At 36.5% G+C, this 22,945-nt stretch overlaps 1 protein-coding gene across 1 annotated transcript; it reads left to right on the top strand.

Moving 5' to 3' along the window:
* The first annotated feature begins 2,338 nt into the window (after window positions 1-2,338).
* LOC122061585 (protein ROOT HAIR DEFECTIVE 3-like) lies at window positions 2,339-21,423 on the top strand. The gene is made up of 23 exons (XM_042624938.1): window positions 2,339-2,542; window positions 3,470-3,619; window positions 4,522-4,588; window positions 4,682-4,784; window positions 5,402-5,472; window positions 5,589-5,652; window positions 5,742-5,807; window positions 5,928-5,975; window positions 6,053-6,115; window positions 6,226-6,282; window positions 6,413-6,571; window positions 6,663-6,731; window positions 6,826-6,917; window positions 9,498-9,576; window positions 11,850-12,015; window positions 16,766-16,890; window positions 17,030-17,292; window positions 17,374-17,470; window positions 17,556-17,717; window positions 18,879-18,983; window positions 20,150-20,244; window positions 20,351-20,447; window positions 20,617-21,423. The coding sequence occupies exons 1-23, from the start codon at window positions 2,539-2,541 to the stop codon at window positions 20,863-20,865; spliced, it is 2,451 nt and encodes an 816-aa protein (XP_042480872.1). The 5' UTR covers window positions 2,339-2,538; the 3' UTR covers window positions 20,866-21,423.
* Window positions 21,424-22,945: the final 1,522 nt, after the last annotated feature.

The raw sequence follows: 22,945 nt of genomic DNA, 5'->3' as shown, positions 1-22,945 counted from the left end.
TCCTACAATTAAATTCTACGTAAGAATTCTACAATTGTATAACATAAAATATGAAATGATATAGTGGAAAGGGAGTCTGACATCCCGTGTGTAGCTTCAGTGGTCCAAAGATGATGTGTGTTAATAGATGTTTTAAGTTTGAGTCTTCCCGTAACAGATTTGTTACATGGGTTACATATGATTAGGTATGATAAATACCTTTGGACCTAAATCGTAAAATCAGGTAGATCCAAGGGATTCTTCATTAGCGGAGAAAAAAAAAAAAGAAAAAAATTCGAAAGGGAGACTGGACGGGAGACCATAATTTATATTTGTTGGGGTCATTATTATTATATGGGCCCAGATGGAGGCCCATGGATGATGTCAATTTCCAAAGCTTTCGGCAGCTTTGGGCTGTGGGGCGGTCACCAACGCCAATGAAGTAAGCAAAGAAGGGTGATGATCACGAGGACTAACTAGCTTTCGTAAACTCCAAAGAACAAAGCATAGCGTTTCAATATACGATTTTGATCAACTCGAATCTGACGGTAAGGATCTCGGCTTGCTATCCAACGTGGCTGCACATTCGTCCAATCTGGATCTTCTAAAGCCTACAACTCCGTTACGTGATAGCCACATGGGGGAAAGATGATAAATGTGATTGTGCTGCCGGTTTCATGCGCCTAACGGTGTCAATTTGTGATCATAACAAGATACTATCCAGAAATTGATCCACCCGTCAAAGATTAAAATTATTCATTTCATTATAAATGGAAAGAGACGATTTTGGGATGAGTTTTCAATGGGTTGAAAACAATTCAATAAGAAATTGGAACTATTAGGACCCATTTAAAATGTATACTTTACATAAAATTAATTAATAATTAAAAGTTATTATGGTTTTGGACTTATTTTAATATTTGCTTGTATACTTAAAAATAGAATCGATGTTTGATTATTCGGGATGACTAGGATTATATTTAATCATTTATATGCTTTGAAAGTTATTTGTATACTTTCACAAAAAAAAAAAAAATGTATTTGTGTACTAAGGAATGTTATACTTATTGTTATCAAAAGAAAAATTTTTTTTCCCACTAAAATTTATGGACAAACTTTTCCTTTATTAGGTGGTGAGGTCTACCATCATCACGTCATCCTATGAGGTTCATTAACTTTTATAGGGTTTTAGTACTTCATAAAAATCCTCATGATACTTCCTAGATCTATTCCCATTCACCATGGGTGTAGGGAAACTCGGAAAAAAAATTTAATGTGTATATATATAAAGAAATTGAACTAGACTAGTAATAACATGATAATGAACCGATAAGAGCCCATTAAAACAATCCAATGAAAAACTGAATCGAACCAGACCAAACCAATGGAGCCAAACTTTTGTCTCAACAATTTGACTTAATACAAGACAAAAACTGGTTCAATCCGGACTAACAGATTAATACCCATAGAATTGGGTTTAGTACCTAAGAGAAGAAAATGAAAGAAAAAAATAAAAAATATGGTATTATTTTCTTGACTTAAGATATTCTAATTGTGTTTTGGACTTAAAGCGAGAGGGGGAGGATGACTTTAAGAAGTGACGGAACTTGTATAAAGAACAGTAAGGCTGTGTTTGGTAATCAAGAGAATAAAAGAAAATAAAAGAAAAAAATACAATTTTTGTACCTTTTTCTTTGTACTTGATATGTCTTCACTAATGAGAAGATTATATTTTTCAAATTCAAAATTATCCTTGGGAGTTGTGAATTTTTTTTTTCTCTCCCTAAATTTCCTTGCTAAAAACACAAGAAAACATGAGAAAATATGAAAAACATAATAAAACAAGAAGTGAATGGTTACACAATGATTTCCTATGAATCTCTCTTTTAAAATTTAAAATTAAAATTTTTTTTTCTTCTCATGGTAATCAAACATACATATTCTTTTTATTTTCTCACAATTTCTTTTATTTTCTTTTATTTTATAGATTCTTTTTTATTTATTTTTTTTCCTCTTGGCCACGAGACATAACCTAAAATGAAAACATAAAAAGATCATTTTTACCAAAAAGGACGAGAAAATGACAATTTCTTACGCAAACGGAAGGCTGGACGGTTTGTGGGACCTACCAGCGTCGGTGACTCGGTGGGCATTGGGGAATAAAAAGGGCGTGGTGGCCGGTGGGAGAAACGCCTTTCCGCCGGCTCTTTCTGGGTTCCCATAAATCTCATAAATCATCTTTTTCTCCGAAAACCGTATATTTATACGAAGCCAACGTATACAAAATAGCTATTTGATTTAATTTCATATACGGCGAACGTATTTATATGATTTTTTTTTTCAAATCTTATAGTAATATGTTTAACAGAGGAAGCAGTCAAGCTTTGGATACTTTTTAAAAAGTAGGGTGATGCGATGGCCATCTTGGATCATTCTTCTCTTCTCTGATCTCTCCTGGAACTCGATCCTCCTCCATTTCTTGATTTCGGAGGTCCGTCTGAGCTTCAGCTTCAATTTCCTCTTCTCTACTTTGGCCTAGGTAGCAGTCAAACTTATCCAATGGGTATGTATTTCCATCTTCTTCTGTTTCTAAATACCAATCTGTTCTTCTGCTGCGAATTTGATCTGATTTTTGTTTTTTTTTTTTTGTTCTTCTTATTGGTAATTTTATTTTTTGCGGTAACCATTCCTTTTGTTTTGGGTGGTTTTGTGATCTAATGCGTCTGAAGGTTCTCCCTTTTCCCCTTCCCCTTCCCCCCACTCCACCCTAATTTCTTATTTTTGATCTGTTTGGAACTGGCAATGGAGATTCTGCTTTTTAGTGTAATATCAGTTGAGCTTAGTATTAAATTTCATCAGCAAAATTATTTCTTTTGACTTTTCCCAGAATATCGAGATGACAGTTTTCATGAGGATTAACAGTTGTGAGCTATGTCTGGAGACTCTTTTACCATTTGTGATACCGAGTAGCAGCTTGTGAACTTTAAACGTTATATTCTGTACTACATGTGTATCTTTCTGGATAAAATGTGTTTTTCAATCATTAAATGCAGTGATGAATAGTTCAAATGAGTTTTTGGAATTGATACTCAACTATCTGGTGCACTTAGTGTAATTTTCAAAACGCAACCACTAATGGTTGGGAAGCATGTTTAGACAAGGATTTGGAATATGGAACAGGATTGGTTGTCATGAAATCTAACATTATGGGTACTATAGGCCTCAAGAAAGAAGATCATAATGATAAGAGCCTTTTTAGTTTAGTTGTTGCTAGGGCTAGGATTTTTATGCTAAATGTAAAGGGTCCCTCTATCTCTCTCTCATGTACATGTATTCTAAATGTTGGAAGAATATCATATTGCAGAGCAAATGCGCCAACTGATAGGTTCTTAAGCTCTTCAAGTTTAGCTGATATGTTATTGGCCCATGAACTACAATTTCATTAGAAGCTATTATTTAAGTTTATTCATTGACTTGCTTGATTTAGCAGGGATGGGTGATGGTTGTTGCTCAACCCACCTCATTGAGGGAGATGGTACATTTAATGTGACTGGACTAGACAACTTCACAAAGGAGGTGAATCTTGGTGCTTGCGGACTCTCCTATGCTGTTGTATCTATCATGGGTCCACAAAGTAGTGGTATGTATATGATACTTGTTCTGGAATCCTTCTTCTCTTGGAATGGAGAACGGAAAATGTTTGCGCTGTGCTTGCTTTTATGGTCATTTTATTATCAAGGTTTTGAACATAAATGTGTTTCACACCTGGAGCAAATAATTATTATAATAAATGAAGGCCTAAGACAAATCTTATATTGTCAAGCTTGGACTGGGTGGGGTTATCCAAATCCTTGAATGAAGCCATCTTGAATTTGAGTTGTGTTTGAATTTACAACGCGAAAAAACACTAAGTTTAGTAAACCCAACAGGTACTGACCTACAACTTGTTATCTACCCGGTCTTGTCTGAAACAAGTTGGATTGTATTATATTTTGGTACATTATGATTCTTATCCATGGGAACAATCGATCCTATTAGAACACAAAATCTTTCTTGATCTATTTTGGAGCTGCCAACTTGCTAACTTGGTGAAGTTTACAAGTTTTGATGGCTTAGTTGTGGAGTTAAAACCCTCTCAGTTCACTAATGAATCAGACAACCGACCTCCTTCCTACCTACCCAAATCTACCTCCCCAACAGAGGGAGAAAATTAAACAATGCTATCCAGTTTCATAGTTATCCTAATTATGATGTACCACCAGATCTTGCATCATATGTGTGGCTTTTGCCATTCCAACATATTGCCAAGAACAATTATTGCATCAGCTGTTTGTTTAGACATGCTATTTTCCCTGCTTTCTGTTTCATAAGCATATTGATAATGTAAACTATTGTGTACATTAAACGAGACGAGGTTTAAACATGCTGCCAGATGTGTGTGTGTTTTCCCTCACAATTGTATTGGGATGTATATACTGTTCCATAAATTTACTGGAGTACGGTTATTCAAAATAATTCATCTATCCTCTATGATTTGGGCAGGGAAGAGCACACTTCTGAACCATCTATTTCGTACCAACTTTAGAGAGATGGATGCTTTTAAGGGAAGGCAAGTTTTTTTTTTAACTTTAAAATTCAAATTTTTTTTCAAATCCATGGTACTTGGTTAATGATTAGGTGTTGAAAAAATGCATCTTTCCAGGTCTCAAACAACCAAGGGTATTTGGATGGCACGATGTGTTGACATTGAACCATGCACAATTGTCATGGATTTGGAGGGCACTGATGGAAGAGAAAGAGGAGAGGTGCTACTGCAAGTCATCTTTTATGTTATTGTGCATCATTGACATCATATGCCTTTCTTTTATTTTTTTATTTTTTATAAATCACTTCTCACTAAGGAATTCTTTTTCTTAAAAGCTTATACATTGCCCAAGACACTAAATATATGAAGAACCATATAAACATTGAATGTTTTATTTAAAGAGCCTGAAGTCTTTATCCATGATATATATTTTTTAAATTTTTTTTGCAAAATTGAGATTTTTCCACTTTCTACCTGTTAAATATTTTTTAAAATGCATTAAATGTGGAAGTTCCAAGATCTGAATCCTTTTTGTTGGTGACATTTGGTTTATGACGGTGATTGACTGTCCCTGGAATTTGTTTTTGCTGTTTTTCTTTGATTTTCTATTAGTGTAAGGGATAAGATGTTCTAATTCTATTTTATTTAAAGAACCTTTCTGGCACATGATTTAGTTAAGATTCAATCTAGTCTCATGCAGTATCTGTTCATGATTTGGTGAAGGCATAAAACTAATTTGTCTTTAATATGAGATAAAAGATTTGGTTTCGAACTAGAGTTTGAAGATATGCATCTATACCTTTTGGTCCTTATATAACGCCTTTGTATTATTTGCAGGATGATACTGCATTTGAGAAGCAAAGTGCCCTTTTTGCTCTTGCCGTTTCGGATATAGTACTCATAAATATGTAAGCCCACTACTCTGGCATCAGGAACGCATCTTAAGTTTCCATTCATTGGATCATTTCTTCTTTACTCGGGGACTTATTTTGTTGTACATGCACTGAAATTATTCTTGTGTTAGGTGGTGTCATGATGTTGGCCGTGAGCAGGCTGCAAATAAGCCTCTTCTAAAGACTGTTTTTCAGGTATTTTTTCCTGGGGTATATGCTGTCCAGGAATGTTTCCAATGTGTTAGCTATTTTGGTTATCTTTTCTGATGATATTTCTATACCAGGTCATGATGCGATTGTTCAGTCCACGTAAAACAACTTTGTTGTTTGTCATACGTGATAAAACAAGGGTATGCTCCCAATTTCTATCTACTGTCTGGAGAGTTGTAGCTTTTACAATCTTTTCTTGTTCTCCTTGATGGCTATTGATCACTAATTATTTCTTCTTTACCCTTGATTTTGTTATGTAGACACCATTGGAAAACTTGGAACCTATTCTGAGGGAAGATATTCAGAAGGTATCGAACCTAGTGATTCTTTCTGCATCTATTGGAGTTTTATGGATACGCTTCTTTACCTAATTCTTTCTGTGCAGATATGGGACTCTGTTCCTAAACCAGAAGCGCACAAAGAAACCCCATTGAGTGAATTTTTCAATGTTAGATTTTCTGCTCTCACCCATTTAATATTGGCTGTAATTTCTTCATTCATTACTAATAAATGCTCACATGGTTGTAACATCATGGGGTATGGTTGTTTAAACGACAGGTTGAAGTTGTGGCACTTTCTAGTTATGAAGAAAAGGAAGAGCAATTTAGAGATCAGGTACATGAGCTATGGAATAATAGTCTGTGGTTGTCAAACTCGAAAGGATTTTTCTGCCGACCTTTAACTTGTGAATAATATTTTGGAGATGCACTGTTTCATATTTAGTTTCTCTTTGTTGTTATTGAAGGTCTCTAGTTTAAGGCAGCGATTCAATCATTCTATAGCTCCTGGCGGACTTGCTGGAGATCGAAGGGGTGTAGTTCCTGCTTCAGGGTTTTCTTTCAGTGCACAGCAGATTTGGAAAATTATTAAGGAGAACAAGGACCTTGACCTTCCTGCTCACAAGGTGACCTGGCAAATAATCACTTTTTTGGACCCCTTCTGTAAAAGATGCAAATTGGCTCTGATGTATATGTTCCTTTGTTCTCTGTTTGTAGGTTATGGTTGCAACTGTACGTTGTGAGGAAATTGCGAATGAAAAGTATTCTTGTTTAACTGCAAATGAGGTATTTGATGTGCATCATCGAACATTCTATTTTGATTCTTTTCTAAAATGCAAAATTGTTGACAGTGTTTTCTCTTTGTTTCAAATTATCACAGGAATGGTGTCAGCTGGAAGAGGCTGTCCAGTCTGGACCAGTTATGGGCTTTGGGAAAAAGATCAGTGTAATCCTAGACACTTGTTTATCAGAGTGAGTGCTCCAGCTGTTTTGTAATAGTGGAACCAGTCGCCTGTGATCATGAATAAAATATTTAATAGTTGTAATACATGATTTAGTTCAATTTATCTCATGAGAAGACATGTTATTTTGCCTTAACATGTAAAACTGCTTCTTGTAATACTATCACTTGATTTTATGAGGTTATGTAGTTTTTGTTCAAGTATCCATTATTTAACCTTTGGCATAAGAAATTGATGGATTACAGAGGGTTTGTGTTTCTTGGGTGGGTTAGCCAGTTATGAAGTTGAACTCATTAATTTTTTGGGGTTCTTCTCATCGGTAGAGTTTCATATTAAAGTTATGTTTATTTTTATAAAATTATTATCTTATTTATTAGTGACAACTGGACAAGAACAGCTGTCTTACATTTCTGTTCCCTCTTACCATGTTTAAAATTGTTGAAATGACACCTTTATGCTTGTTAGTTTCTTTTTCTCTGTTTCTGATATTCTAATCCTCTCTTGGTTGACCCTTCTTATGGTTAATTACATCATAGTTTGGTATCGTCATGTTTCTATATAGAGTTCACACAAGAGAAAGCATTGGCAGTAACTTTAATGCAGAAGCAATCCAAGATCCAGATTGTGTCTGGGATTGATTTTGAGTCTTTGACTAGTATAAGCTCAAATTTTTTATGTCAGGGGCAGGATAGTTTTTAAGGAAAGAGGGGGGGTGGGGGGGTGGGAGGGGCAATCATGTAATTTTCTCTTATTAAATTAGTGTTTAAAGGCAGATAAGGGTCTTGATTAGATTTTGACTAGGATTATTTTAAATTTAAGATATTATATTATATTTCCTGGGCTGGTTGTGGGTTTGAGTTGTCTAAGTTGTTTGTGACTTTGTGTATTAGGAATTTAGTCTCCTTATGTGTCTAGCTAGCTTGTCTATAACAACAACAATTCAGCCTTATCCCAACTAAATGTGATCGGCCACATGGATCCGTTCAAAGACAGCAAAAAGAAATATAGAAGTAAAAGGGGAGGAACACAATACAACAAATCAGTAAAATCTCACTTAAACGTGGTCATCTACATGGATTCTTGCCCTCCAGTCAGATCTATTCGAGGTACTTGGGACAACACCTAAACTATGTATGTCTTTCCTCACTACTTCTCCTATGGTCATTTTAGGCCTACCCCTAGCTCTTCTAGATCCTTCAATTTGAATCAGATCACTCCTCCTTACTAGTGCATCCCCAGGTCCCTGTTGAACATGGCCAATACCACCTCAGACAGCTTTCTCGGAGCTTATCATGAATCGAGGCAACTCCCAAATCAGCTTTAGTATGGTCATTCCTTACTTTACCTTTCTAATTTCGCCGCACATCCATCTCAACATCTTGATCTCTGCTATACATAGCTTATCTAGCTAGTTTGTTTAGAGTTCTTATTAGATAAATAATTTGATTTTCTTCTTCCTATCATTTTATAAATATATAACCACCCTGTTGGATGGAATTGAGTGGATTAGTTTTGTTTATTTCATAATTTCTTGTGTTTATGAAATTCTCTCTTCTCTCGGTTTGGTAAGAGATCTTCCTCTTTCTTGTTATTTTCTCTCTCCTCCCTTAAAGTCAATACTTATTTCTACTTCTTAAGATCTTTTCTCTCTCCTAATTTTTCTCCCGTTTTCTCTCTCTCCCTCGTTCCTTTAATGGACATCTACTTTTCTTCACACATTGAACCATTCTTGTGGAAAGAATTTTTTATTTTATTTTTTTATTTTTATGTCACCTATAACCATTAACCTTCCCATACTGCTAAATATTCTCTCTATCTACCATTGATCACCCTTTTCTTTCTCCTTCTCTATTCCATCTCATTACAACAACAACCACCACAACAACAAACTCAGCCTTATCCCAACTTAATGTGGTCAACTACATGGATCCATACAAAACACAACAGAGAAAAAAGGGGAGGGGGAGCGAAACGATGAGAGTATACCGTTGAGAGTAAGAGGAAATAGGCCCAACCCAACAAGGCAGGAGAATCTCAGCTAAATGGGGTCGGGAACATGAATCCTAGCCCTCCAATAGGCTCTATTCCATCTCATTGATATGCATTATTTGGGTTGTTAGATTTCAGATCTTGTATCTTGAACTTTTAATTTAAAATTCTGTTATCATCTTCCATCTAACCTGACCATTAGATCTGAGTCAGATATGATCCAAATCTAGCCATCAGATCGGGATCTCTTGCTCCCATCTTTTAAGGAGCTCATCACTGTATAATGGAAAGACCAATTTGTACTTTCCACACATATTCTACACATTAGATGAGGAATTCAATATGATGACAATGCTTGAACAGTCGTTGCACTAAAGAAGTCTTACTTTGCATTGCCTATAAAGAGAGTGGTATGCTACGGAAAAATGTTGTCCAGTTTTTTAGCATGAAATTTTTTTTACATGTGGGGTGGAATTTTAATTATTTATTGACTCTCTTTGTTGTGTTATATTTTTACTCTGTTTTCGGGAAATTTCTCAATGTGTACTATTAATGTTTCTTTCACAAAATTAAGTTGTTGAGTTCATTCTTCTATTTGCAGGTATGATGCTGAAGCTATTTATTTTGATGAAGGTGTCAGGACAGCAAAGCGGCAGCAGCTAGGGGCAAAATTGTTGCAAGTATTACTTAAAATCCTTCAACTCTTCTAGAATTAGAATTCTGTAGCACTAGTCCTATTTTTGTGGGATAAGTAAGAACACTGTTTCTTTTATGATTCCAAAATATTTTGAACGATTGTTTTACATGCTATTTTGGGAGGAGACAATTAGGATGTTTGATTTATAATCGAGAATGGTCAAATTGGTGTCTCTAGAGTTTTTTGGAGGTGCATCATTAATATTTCTTGGGTTAAACAAATTTAGAATAATGTAGGACTAGGATTTAGAATTGAGATGCTCATTTGGACCCTAAAATTGATCATAATTGGTCTTCAGAACATTTGAGAACTTAACCAAAAAGATAGTTATTCCTACCATATTCCAAAAGAATATAAAAAGAAGATTAGGGCTCAGGTTATATTTTTACAAAATTACCAAATACAGGGGCTGTTTTAGCTAACTAAGCAAGCAGTTTAGTTGGAGTGGATCCCTCTGACCAGTTGACGGTTTGGTTCACTAAAAGGATTGATTCGTTTGGAGGTTGGATTTTGAAAGGTTCAGTTTGTGGGGCATAAATTAGAGTTTAGGCTTAGGACCTTGTGAAAGGGTGGGAATAGGACTTAGAATAGTAGAGAGGAATTAGGCGTAGGGTTTTGAGGAAAGGTGATGAAGAATAAAGAAGTTAGACTGCATAAAGTATAAGAAAATAATGAGTTTGTTGGTATATAATTGGTTTAATATATATATATATATATATATAAATATATATAAGAACAATTGTTGAGTTGATGCATAACTAGTACATAATCTGAGGCCTTCAAATTTACATTTTTAATAAATAGAGGACTGAAATATATTATTTTTAGCAAACAACGCATTGGAATGGAACAATAACCATAACCAAGATGTACAATATGCTTGATTCCCGACATAAAGGCCTATACACCAACGTTGAGAATTGCCAATTACAATTGAAGGCAAAGGAATGAGGTATAATAAACAAGTTGACCTTGATAATAGGGAATTTCCGAAAACCGCACGTGTAAATCCCTTGAGGACCCATTTTTAACAAGTGCATCTGCTAGTTGATTTCTAGTTCTACATCTTCATTAGGATGAGATGATCATTTACAACATCAAAGCTGTAGCTTCCTCTGAAGATTTTTTTTGGGGGGTCTCCATGTTGGTTGGAATGGTGACCGATGAATTCCCGCCAGTAAATGTAGCAAAGTTCCTTCTGCTTCTACATGAGTGAAATGAAGAGAGTGGGCACATTAGCCAAAAACAAGAGCTTTTAACTCTGCTGTAACTAATTCTGCCCCCCTCCCCCCACTTGTGCCTTAAAAATATGGGTCATATTTTATTCCCTTTCTCCAAAAGTGTTTTGAATACTGCCCAGACTGTATCCTGTACATTCGTCTGTTGGCATGGGCATTAAGGGCAATCCAAAGTGTTGTAGTGAAGTGATATGGTGTGATGAAGTGATTGTCTCTCTCTAATCTCTGATGCTAGAATCAATAGAGAAACCTCAAAAGCTTCTACCATGTAGTTGGGGAATTTGGACAATTTATCACTTCATCTAGAATGACCAATTGTTATCTCTGGCGGCTGAAAGTTCATAAATTTCACATGTTGAACTAATACTGAAATTCACACTCACACACACACACACACACACACACACATGTATATATATATATACACACACATATGAGAATGCTGTTAAATAACTGGTTTCTGGACATCCAATCAAACTCTGGTTTATGTAGAAGGTGCATGTACTTGGTTGATTTTAACTTTATTATGGCTCTGTTTGGTTGCAATGGGAATTTAAAGGGAAGGGAAGTGAAATTTCATACTTTAAAAAGAAATGTTTATAATGATTACTCCATATGATTGCATGAACTACTTAATTTTTGTAACCATATTTAGTAATGATGCATTTTACATGTAAATTTTATTTTACATATTATGGCAAAGGGTTTTGGATGCAAAATAAAGTGAAATTTTATAACCAAATATGGAATGATTTGAAGTTAATGTTAAAGTCACATGGGTAATGATTACATATATTTCTTTTTTAAGTATGAAAATTTCACTTCCCTTCCCTTTAATTTCCCTAACAACCAAACATAGCCTATATAAAATTCTCTTTTCATGCTTTACTCAAGTTTATTACAATTGAAGCTTGTACTCGAGTTATGGGTTGCCTAATTCAAGAATAAAAGTGTCATCCTATTCAAGAAAGGCACTCATCTTCTCTTCTCATTGCGTGTATTCTGCTGAATCTTTTAGCTAGTCCAACCTGCTTACCAATCGATGCTGGGTCACATACGGTCCGGAACACTGGATCATTTTAAGGAAGCATTTGAGAAGGCTCTGAATGGAGGGGAAGGATTTTCTCTTGCTTCAAGTCACTGTATTCAATCTTCTATGACTTCATTTGATGATGGACTTGCAGGTATGGCTAGAAAGTTTCTTGCTGCCGTTCTGTTTGTAATCTTGTTTCTCTGCAGGTTTGCATGTTGTAGCTTCATGTTTCCTTGCGGTGTTTCTGTCTATTATTCTCTTCTTCAGTAGCTTCCTCCTTGAGGTCTTAACTTAGAGCTTACTCATCCACTAGATCAAATATACTGTAAAATCCAGGACACATTGATCAGTTTGTAATGTAGTTCTAAATAACCTTGGCTTTGGAATTTGGAATCCTTTGAAAGACCAGAATCGTGGTGATGGAATAAAATCCAGATTTAAAGAAAAATTCAAATAAACAAGATCAACAACTGTGACCTGGTCAAAAGTCTGGTTGAAATTCAACAGATGAAGAATATATCAGAAACTGGTCTCAATCTGATGGTTAGATTCTTAGTTACTGAAGAATTGCACTTGAGGTAGGATTATAATATTCATGAAGCAGATTCAGAACTTGATATCAGAATAATGTTTAGAGTACTGAACACATATATTTTCTGAAATCAGAATATGAATCAGACCTGCAGAATGCCCTTGATTTCAGCAGTCCTAGTGTAAGTAGGATAACTCTATCGTATGAATAGAACTGAGAATTGATTGCAGGTTATGGAAGAGTAGAAACTGAGTTGATAATTTTGAAGAGGAGATCAAGAGAATAGAAGGACAATACCTGTGTTTCTCACCACAAGGTATTAATTGGAGTCACCACCAATCGAACCTGTTGAATCACCACTACAATACCAATGCTCTGAATCACCACAGTACTTAGAAGGCAGAAAGCCAAATTCATTACTCAAATTCTTGTACAAGGCTATAGCCCCTTACAAACTTACAAAGAAGCCTCAAAAACAGACTTAAACTCAAAAAGGAAAGGCCTAAACTGATAAGGAAACATAAAATGACTAAGAAACTGACTCAAACAAGACTCCAACTAACTAATGAAGTAAATCCCGTATTCCTTCCCTCTACCCATAATTTAGACCCATTACAATGAAAACCCATTGGACCAAAGGCCCAACATGTAATCACAGAACGCTTATTTCCACTAAATTAAGCTATTTGTGATTTAATCTGCATCAATTCTCCTCGGCTTGAAAAACTCATCCATGAGTTTTGTAGTGATTAGGGGGAAACATGTGAGTGGCAGCTTTGACCATTCCCAAACAGAACTTTGGTTGTGTAATATAGTCGGAATAAAGTCCTCAACCTTGGAGATTTTCTTGTTCAAGAATTGAAGTGATAAGGAAAACTCTACTTCAAGAATACCATTGTGATTGTTGGTTTCTTAGAGAGTGTCCTTGATTTTGTCCTCACTCTTAGCGTTATCTTCCAAGTTCAAACACTACGTCAAAGTTGTTTGCTTTGAACTCTGTAATGTATACCCCACATTAAAATCCTCTACTTATAGGTCTTCCGTCTTTGAATCGACAGGCACTCCACTGTGATCTCTTACACTTTCTCCTTGACCTCAAGTTCCTTTTCTTTGATTGGTGGTCTCTTCTCTTCATGTGGAGGTGCAAATTTGAGATCAATATGTAAAGTAAAAGGTGATTCTGGCATTCTGAGTCTTTGCTGAAGCAGAGTAATGGGGGGTCCCGTGGGCCCCAAGAGGTTCAAACCAGGTGGATGTGGGCCCACTTAAATAATTAGCACATCGGGTGGAAGAATAGTAAATATGATGATATCTAGAAGGGAGTGGCAATCCTATAAATAGATTGAAGATCATAATGGTGGCAGACTTGTAATTTGTTAGAACTTCAAGACATAATCACTGGTGTACAAAGTTCTAGTAGAAAGGGTAAATTAGGAATTAGATGTAAGAAAAAAAAAAGGACAATGAAGAATATGGGAGGAAGGGAAGGGGTATTGAAGGAAATTAAGAAATAAGAAAGAGGGGATTAGAGAAATCGTGAGAAGAAAAGGTTGTCTTCTTCCTCACGACAGAAGAGAAACGGTTGAGCAGAGAAACAAAAGGTGAGAACTTCAATACCTATTGGTTGGATCTGAAACTTCAGGCATGTATTCGCAACCTCGAACACCTCGAGTATGAGCCATTGCAGGCTCTAAGATCAAGGGAACAAATAGCTTTTAATTTCTGCAACTGGGTTAGACAAAAAAAACTCAGAACTGAACCTGTTGCAGGTTTATTACTCGCTGGATGGAAGGAACTGGGGGAGGGGAACATAGGGTATGAATCTGATTCCAATTTCAGGTCCAATCGGCCTCTGTTGATGAATCGAGGAAGCTTACCTGAACCTGTTAGTGTCGCCCAGAACAGGGTTTCAGCAGTTACAACAAAGAAAGGAGGAAGGAAGAGAACAGGAGAGGGGAGGTAGAGAGGTTGCAGGGAAGGGTTTCACAATCACCTTTTTTTTTCTTCATTAATCAACTGTTCTTCCCATGAATTACATGTCCAATATATAATAAAATAAAAATTAAAAACCTTTTAATTAAAATAAAAAAACTAAGTAATAAAATCTCCTACCCCTAAGCTAACAAAATAAAGAAACAACTAAGGACTCAAATAGGAAACAAATATTCTCAAATAAAAATAAAATCCTAAATATTCTATTAAAATTGGAATCCAAATTAGTAACTTGGAACCCAAATTGGATTTGGGTCTTGGTCCGGGTTTTGGAGCAGGCTTGGGTTGATCCATCGGAGTGTTGCTGCATCACAGAGCCAATCGTTATTTTGCTGCGTCAACTCTCCAAGAACTTGATTAAGAAAAGTTTGGATGTAGGTCATCTCAGAGGGACTTAATTCACTGCTGACCATGACTATGATACTAAATAATGTAGTTCTAAATAATCTAGGGCTCAGGAATTTGAAATCCTTTGAAATATCAGAATGACAGTAGATGGCATACCCATTGCACGAGGCTCCCGCCACTGCGGGGTCTAGGGAGGCTGGAGGGTCATAACGTAGGCAGCCTTAGAAGCTGTTTCCCAGCTCAAACCTGCGAACACTTGGTTGCAATGGAGCAACCTTACAATCGTAGTAACGGAATGAAATCCAGATTTAAAGATAAATTCAAATAAACAAGATCAACAACACTGTTCTGGTCAAAAGTCTGGTAGAGTACTCAAATTCAGCGGATGAAGAATACATCAGAAACTGGTCATAATGTTTAGAGTACTGACAATAAAGATTTTCTGAAATCAGAATCTATGAATCATACATGTAGAAAGCCTTGATTCCAGCAGTCCTAGTGTAAGTAGGATAGCTCTATTGCATGAACATAACTGAGAATTGATTGCAGGTTATGGAAGAACAGAAAACTGAGTTGATAATCTTGAAGAGGAGATCAGGAGAATAGAATAACAATACCTGATTTTCTCACAAGGTATTGATTGGAGTCACCACTAATCAAACCTGTTCAATCACCACAACAGGGACTGGAACTGTACCAATGCTCTGAATTACCACAGAACTTAGAAGGCAACAAGCCAAATTCATTACTCAAATTCGTGTACAAGGCTATAGCCCCTTAAAAACTTAATAGAAAATACTCAAAAACAGATACAAACTCCAAAAAAGAGAGGCTTAAGCCATTCCTAAATTGATAGGAAACATACAGGTCTCTAACTAAACGAATGAAGTAAATCCCATATTCTTTTCTTCTACCCATATTTTAGGCCCATTAAAGTGGTCCATTACAATGGAAACCCATTGGACCAAAAGTCTAACTTGTATAGAACCCAACCGAAGGATTATTTCCACTAAAATAAGCCTTTTGTGATTTATCTGCATCAAGTTGTACTTATTTTATTTATTTATATTATTTTGACCCACAACTTTTGGAGTGTTCTTGGAATAAAGTAAAATATATACTATAGGGAAAAAGGATGGCGACACTGCTGCTTACAGCAAGCTAGCGCCTGCTGTGGTTATCTCTTTCTTCCCCCCTTTGAAATGACCCCCTGCCTCTCCTGTATGATGCCCCGTCCTGCGCCCCCATTGGTGCCACCCATGGGCGGTGTGCCTATCCCTCTCCCTATGCTATGTTAACATAACTAATAGTTCATTTGCTTCTTTTGTTTTCTCTCTATGCACTTCTGTTTTCTCATTGTAGTTTTGTATCACAGTTTGGTGATCGTTGTAAATAAAGTTACTCTAATTCAACTATTCAAGATGTAAAGCTCAGTGTTTGATGGTGATGGGAGAGCATAAACATTATTCAAGTGAACTAAACTTTCTGCTGGCAACATTAACCCTACCACTTCATATTTCTCTCATAAAAAAGTTAGTTTTCCCATCTGTAATTAAACCAATAACCTCAAATATGTTAACCATCTCACCCAAAAAAAAAAAGGTGGGTTGGGTGCAGAGAAAGAACTCACCCAAAGATGATGAAAAAAGTAGAATCAATTGTTTTCATGTTGGCCTTATTGTTGGGGATTGGAAAATTAGAATACGAATGTTTGTTAATCAATTGACTTCATTAAAAGAGAAAAGAAGAAAAGATTTGAGTATAATAGCAGAGTAGTTTATCAATTTTAGAAATGGAAGCATAGAGATACTACATGGTTAATGTTCTCCTGTAGAACTATTTAGGTATTTGAGTATTAGGTTTGATTCTTAAATTTATATTCTCCTTACCCATGTAATTGGCAAGACATTTCAGGAAGTGTGACGGTGCATTTAGGTTTGTAATTTGTTCTAATTTAGTTAAAAGCACTCTCTTTTTTTGGATTGCATTTCAGGTTTATATGTATAATGATGTTTTCTTAACTTTACAGATGCTGCTGTTGAACTAGCAAACTGGGACCCATCGAAAGTTCGAGATAAGCTTCGGCGAGATATAGATGCACATGTTGCCTCAGTCCGTGCTGCTAAACTGGCTGAAATTACTGCTTTATATGAGGTATGAGAAAATGGGTTGCATCTTTAATCATTCAAGAATTGTATGATCAAGAAAGTTAAAGAATTCTCTCTCTCTCTCTCTCCCCCTCCCTGCCGGCCCCCATATTGATCGTAATTAAAGATGTAATATTTTCTGGCAGGGTAAACTGAATGTGGCACTATCGGAACCCGTGGAAGCTCTTCTAGATGCGGCTAATGATGAAACGTGGCAATCAATAAGAAAGCTTCTCCAACGTGAGGTGGAATCAGCTGTCTCTGGGCTCTCTAGTGCGCTTTCTGGCTTTGACATGGATCAAGAAACTGTAGATAAAATGCTTGCAAGCATAAAGAACCATGCAAGAACTGTGGTTGAAGCAAAGGCAAGAGAAGAAGCTGGAAGGGTCCTGATCCGCATGAAGGATAGGTACAAACTCTTTGCAGTGTTCATGGACCAATCTGCTTTTGATTTTATTCAATGTGAATGACCATGGAAAAATGTCTACAGGTTTTCAACATTGTTTAGCCATGATTCCGATTCAATGCCAAGGGTTTGGACGGGGAAGGAAGACATTCGAGCAATCACAAAAACTGCTCGTTCTGCGGTATGCTATGGCTTTGAGTTTTTAAGTTATATGTTTTCTGTCGGCACTTGTATCTCTGATTGTTTATCTCTTTACTTATTTTCAGTCCTTGAAGTTGCTTTCTGTTATGGCTGTGGTCCGTTTGGATGAAGATACTGATGACATCGCGAATACTCTTTCACTTGCTCTGGTGGATACTGCAAATAGTGGTGTGACAAACAAGAGCGTCACTGCCTTTGACCCACTGGCCTCAAGCACTTGGGAAAAGGTAATAATTTGTGGTTGTTGGTAGTTGTTCTGTTTTATCATTTATTGTTGAATATTCAATGTATGGGAATTGAGAGATTAAGAAAGGCAAGAGTTTTGCTGAAAGGACAAATAAAAAAAAATTTATTGGTCTAATTTTTGTGCTTATGGTTGTGGTTTCCATAGACTCGCACACCGAAGTTCTTGATGCCAAATTCCATGAAACCCTACTCCATTGTGACTAGAGATGAAAGCCTACTGTGAGTGGCTGCTAGAAATTGTTGAGATAGGGAAAGATACTGGAAAAGAGAGATTGCTGGAGATGCTGAGATTACTTCAGAATCACTGAAGTTGAGAGTTGTAATGGCAGATGATGATCAAGCTGTCCAATCTAGACCTGCCTGTCAAAAGATAACAATCTAGATCATAGTGGAAGGTGTTGCCTGCCTTAGCAGTAAGGACCTTGGATTGTTGTGGCCAGATCTTCGGATCAACTCCTTCCTTCGGCCTCCTCCTAATCCTCCAATCACACACTTCTTAAAAAAATACGCAAATAATGTGGGAAAATTTTGGTTTGGCAAAAATTCAGACAATCCAAATTGGTTACAAAAAAAAAGGGAATAAGCAGGTTTGAGTCTGAGAGTGGTCACTCTCATGCAAAGAAATGCTGAAGCTTAGGACCATCTTTGGTCCACCTTGTAAAGGCTTGTACTGGGTTACGACCCTTTTAGTTTGACTTAATTATAAAATCATAAAATAATGGGTATGTGAGCAATTCTGGTATTAAATGGGTAATTGTATATGGACTCCCAATTTTGCACTTAAACCATTCATGTTACTTTATGGCTAAAATATACTAGATCGGGGAATGGGATTAATAGAGGAAGTGGGAGTGAAAAAGGGAAAGAGTGTCTTTCTATGTTTAAATAAATGAGTCTGAGAACTATGAATATAATTATAGACATTTCGAACGGTATCCTAACGTTATGAAACTAATAAAATTCCTATGTTGAGATGTTTATAATTGTACCAAATACTGGCCTTGGAAGACTTCATGGTTATTCGTTTTTCTTTCTTTTGGTAGTAAACAGAATAGATCATTTGCTATCTGAGTTATCCTGTCGGGAGCTTAATGATCTTTACCTTGATACGCTAAATAGTTGTGCTTGATTCTTAATCTCAGGTTCCTTCGTCAAAAACTTTGATTACACCTGTCCAGTGTAAATCTATATGGAGGCAATTCAAAGTAGAGACCGAATACAGTGTCACTCAGGCCATGTCTGCTCAGGTATGCTGTAGTAGATGTTATGATTTGATCATTTACTTTTCATGTACTTTATTTTTTCTCATAACTTGTCATGGCAAGTGGAAACATGGCCTTCGTCAATGTAGTTTTGCTTTTCTTGAGTTATGAGCTCTCATTCTGGGATGACGTTAAAAATTGTTCTTTGGTTTTCACAAGATCATCTTAAAACAAAGATAGCAATGGGTTAGTTGGAAAACTGAGTGGGTTATTCATCCCCTCTTCTTCAGAGAAGAAGTACACCTGGAAATTTCCGATCAAAATCCAGTCCTAACGTTGCAATTTGTTAATAATAAGCTGATCCATACCAAGTAAACTGGGTAGATCAGGAGATTGAGTCAGTAATTGACTCCTATACCTAGAACTGGCAGTCAAATTGTAATTTTCACTTGTGAGTGGAATGACCATAGAGTACCCATCTGTTTGAAATTTATTTTGTGATGCAAGATGCAATTAAATATCCTGTTGGCTGTGAGTAGTATTTACATTTTCATCGGCAGGTTGAGTCAAGAACCAACCCTCCATCCTAAAGTTGGCAGTTCAATAATTTTCTCTTTGCCCATAAAAAAAAAATAGTTTCCATGCATGAGTCATTCAACATTTCCATTTTTCTGGTGCAAAATGCGGTTGAAGTAAAGCATTGTATTGGACACCTTTGCATTTCTAAATGATAAGGTGCAGTCATATCATGGAATGGATTTCCAATGCAGAATGGAGTTCTGCTGGATTTTATGTGGATAAGACAAAATTGATCTACTTTCTGCATTGAAGCTGCCAAAGCTTGTACCACCTTCATAGCTTTTAGAAAATTTCTAGAAATTATCTTCTGCTTGCTGACTATTCAGCTTACAGCTTGGATCTGTAGATTCTGTACCATTTTTGCTTACATCTTGGTAGTGAAAATAAAATATAGGCCAGTGTTTTATTGTATGCAAATATTGATTTTGTAGTACTGTTTAGATTCAGTTTTTTTTTTTCTGTAGATGTCTCTGGCAATGCATTGCCTACCATAGTGGTTTATCTTGTTGTGGTGGTTGTAATTCCTGGTTGAACTTCTAGCTTCTGTGATACTGGCAAAATATTCATTTGTCAGGCGTATCTGATTGGCTTCGTCCCTCCTCACCCCCGCCCCCTTTGTTTGAACTTTTCAGGAAGCCAACAAGCGTAATAACAACTTCTTGCCTCCTCCATGGGCAATTGTTGCATTGATTGTCCTTGGGTTCAATGAATTTATGACACTTCTAAGGTAGTTGACTGCTGACTTACTTATATAATTGACCCTATGTTGATGTCAAGTTTTCTAATCATATTTAATTTTACATTTGTCTCATGTTGGTTTTATTGCTTTGCAGAAATCCTTTATACATTGGTATTATTTTTATTGTTTATCTGCTATTCAAAGCTCTGTGGGTCCAGTTAGACATCTCGGGTGAATTCCGCCATGGTGCTGTGAGTATCCTAGATGATATGTTGAAAGTGTGACATTGTTTTGGCACAATGCTTGATGTTTAATCAATGCTATATTTTAATCAGAAAGTGAATGCGATTATCTCCCTGAGGGGAAAGAAAAGCTTGAAAAATGCTGATGACCTTACACTCGAGTGTTTGCTTTGTGCAGCTTCCAGGGCTTCTGTCATTATCTACCAAGTTTCTTCCAACTGTAATGAACCTTCTCAAAAAGCTAGCAGAAGAAGGCCAAAAGCCTGTATCTGCTGATGGTCCAAGAAATCCTGCAATAGAATCAAGGAGTTCGGGGAATGGGGCACATGTTCATAGCAACTCGACATCAACTGCATCATCTAATGTAACATCTTCAGAAAATGGGGTTGAGTACTCGATTTCTTTACAAGAAGACAAGGTGAAGTAAATTAATAGCCTCGTCAGCTATTGTTGTTTGTTGAGCCCATGCAAAGGCAGCTCTCCTTCATTAGAAGTGCTGCCATTTTTCTTGCTCTATGGTGGGATGCAGTAGTAGTGAATCACTACAAAGTGATTTGCACTTTTGATCGTGCTTAAGAGAAGATTTTGAAGGCTTTAATTTTAATTTAGAGGCATCAGACTGGGGGCATGTGGTTTTATTAAGAAAGACCCCCAGTAAGTGTTCCTATAGTTTGGTTGTTTGCTGATTAATGGCCAGAGCACCACGGGTTTCTATTGAACCTACTGTTTTGACTTAAATGTCTGTAGCTTGTGGAAATAATAAGACAAGAGGGCAGGATATCAGTGGAGGCTTGTGACTCTGACCATGTTTTGGATCATTGCACATTGGATGTATTTTACCCATTTCTTTTATTGACAGGGAGGAAAGGAGGGAGAGAGAAGGATTGTGTTAGAAGAGAGAAAGTTCAGATATGTGTTATTGGGATGGCATCTTTGTACTTTTCCAGGCTTTCAGAAAATTCTAAGGGTGAAGTGTCATTCCATATTCAAGTGACTTATTTGAGATTCATGATAATATTAGAGGGGTCAATAGGTTCACTGGAGGAGTGAAATCACAATAATGTTATTAGGTTGTGAATGATATAATGCCTTCAATGATAGAGAACGAGATAGTCACACAGTAATTATGGTGGCACCAAAGTGGGTTTGAAACCTTTAAAACCGTAAATGTTACTCAGGATCAGGTACAGGTCTCAACTTCCAGAAAGCACATCACCACTCTTTAGAGAAAGGGTGACCATTTATTGGGGAATGGGACATCAATTGTTGAGGGCTTTTGAGGACTACTGATTCTAAGAAGTTTGGAAAAGAATTTGGAGGGCAATGGTGAGTCAAACACATAATTTCATAGTAATACCATCAGAATGATCAGAACTCAAATGTAAACCAGTCAATCAACATTTAATCTTATAGAAACAAAAACCTAAAACGATGTAGAAAGGAATGAAGATCACAAGTGTACAATGTAAGGATTTATGTGGTTCAACAAGATTATTTATGTCTACAGTGAGATTGGATCTACTTCACTGTCAATGGAGAATAGGATTATACCTATTTGTCATCTTGGCATCTCTTAGATTATAGAGAATAAACTAATGTGCTATAAATTTATATTGAAATACTCATATAGTGAAACCTATGGTCCCCCTTGACAGACCTTTGGAATCAACTCACAAATCCATGTGACGGAATACAAGACATCGTACCCTCGACAAATCTCATCTACTGAACCTCATCTTCGTGGTAGCCATTAAGGAATCCCTCAACCCAGACAATACTTTCCAAGATTTTGTCCTGTTTGTTGAAATGCTTAATAGCATTGCCCCATATTCTCTTTAGTTCATTTCCGTAAAAAAATTGGTATAAAAGTTGCAAAAATGGAGAAACCCTAGCTTTCATCCCGGTCTTTCTCTCAGCTTAGAATTCATTGTCAGTGGTTGAGTAGAACCCAACAAACCCAGGGAATTAAAATGTATGTACATTGTAAGACCAGAAGCACCAAACTTCCCCATTCCTTTCACTGACTGAATTTATTCATACTTTAGTTGGATTTTTTTAGTAGGCCCCAAAAGAGTTGAATACATGACCTCTAAATTCTGAGGTGTTACTCTTGCAGATTGAGCTACCCCTTGGGGTTTTAGATATTTCCATGGTTCATCATCCTTTGTTTCTAATATTACCCTTATTGGTTAGGTTTATGTGATAAAGAAACAGGTGACTACAATAAAATGTCAAGGATGACCAAAAAAGGGGTTTCATTGGAAATTCACAAAAAACTTCATATCTTGGTTTTTAAAATTAATAAACATTTTGAGATAGTGAAAAACCTTGACAAGACTATGGGACCAACTGAAGGGGGTCGAGCAAACACTACTCGAGAGAGCATGTAAACACCAGTGCCCATGGCCAATGGGATGGTACGCACTAGCATCTTCTTCAGCATAGGGCAGTGCGGTCTTTTTGCATCCATCGTGTCTTGATGCAAATACAATCCATTGGGTAGCGTT

The sequence above is a fragment of the Macadamia integrifolia genome, chromosome 14 (genome assembly GCF_013358625.1).
Source record: "Macadamia integrifolia cultivar HAES 741 chromosome 14, SCU_Mint_v3, whole genome shotgun sequence".
Taxonomy (NCBI): domain Eukaryota; kingdom Viridiplantae; phylum Streptophyta; class Magnoliopsida; order Proteales; family Proteaceae; genus Macadamia; species Macadamia integrifolia.
Note: the sequence above shows the minus strand (reverse complement) of the source record. Positions and strands in the feature narration are given on the sequence as shown.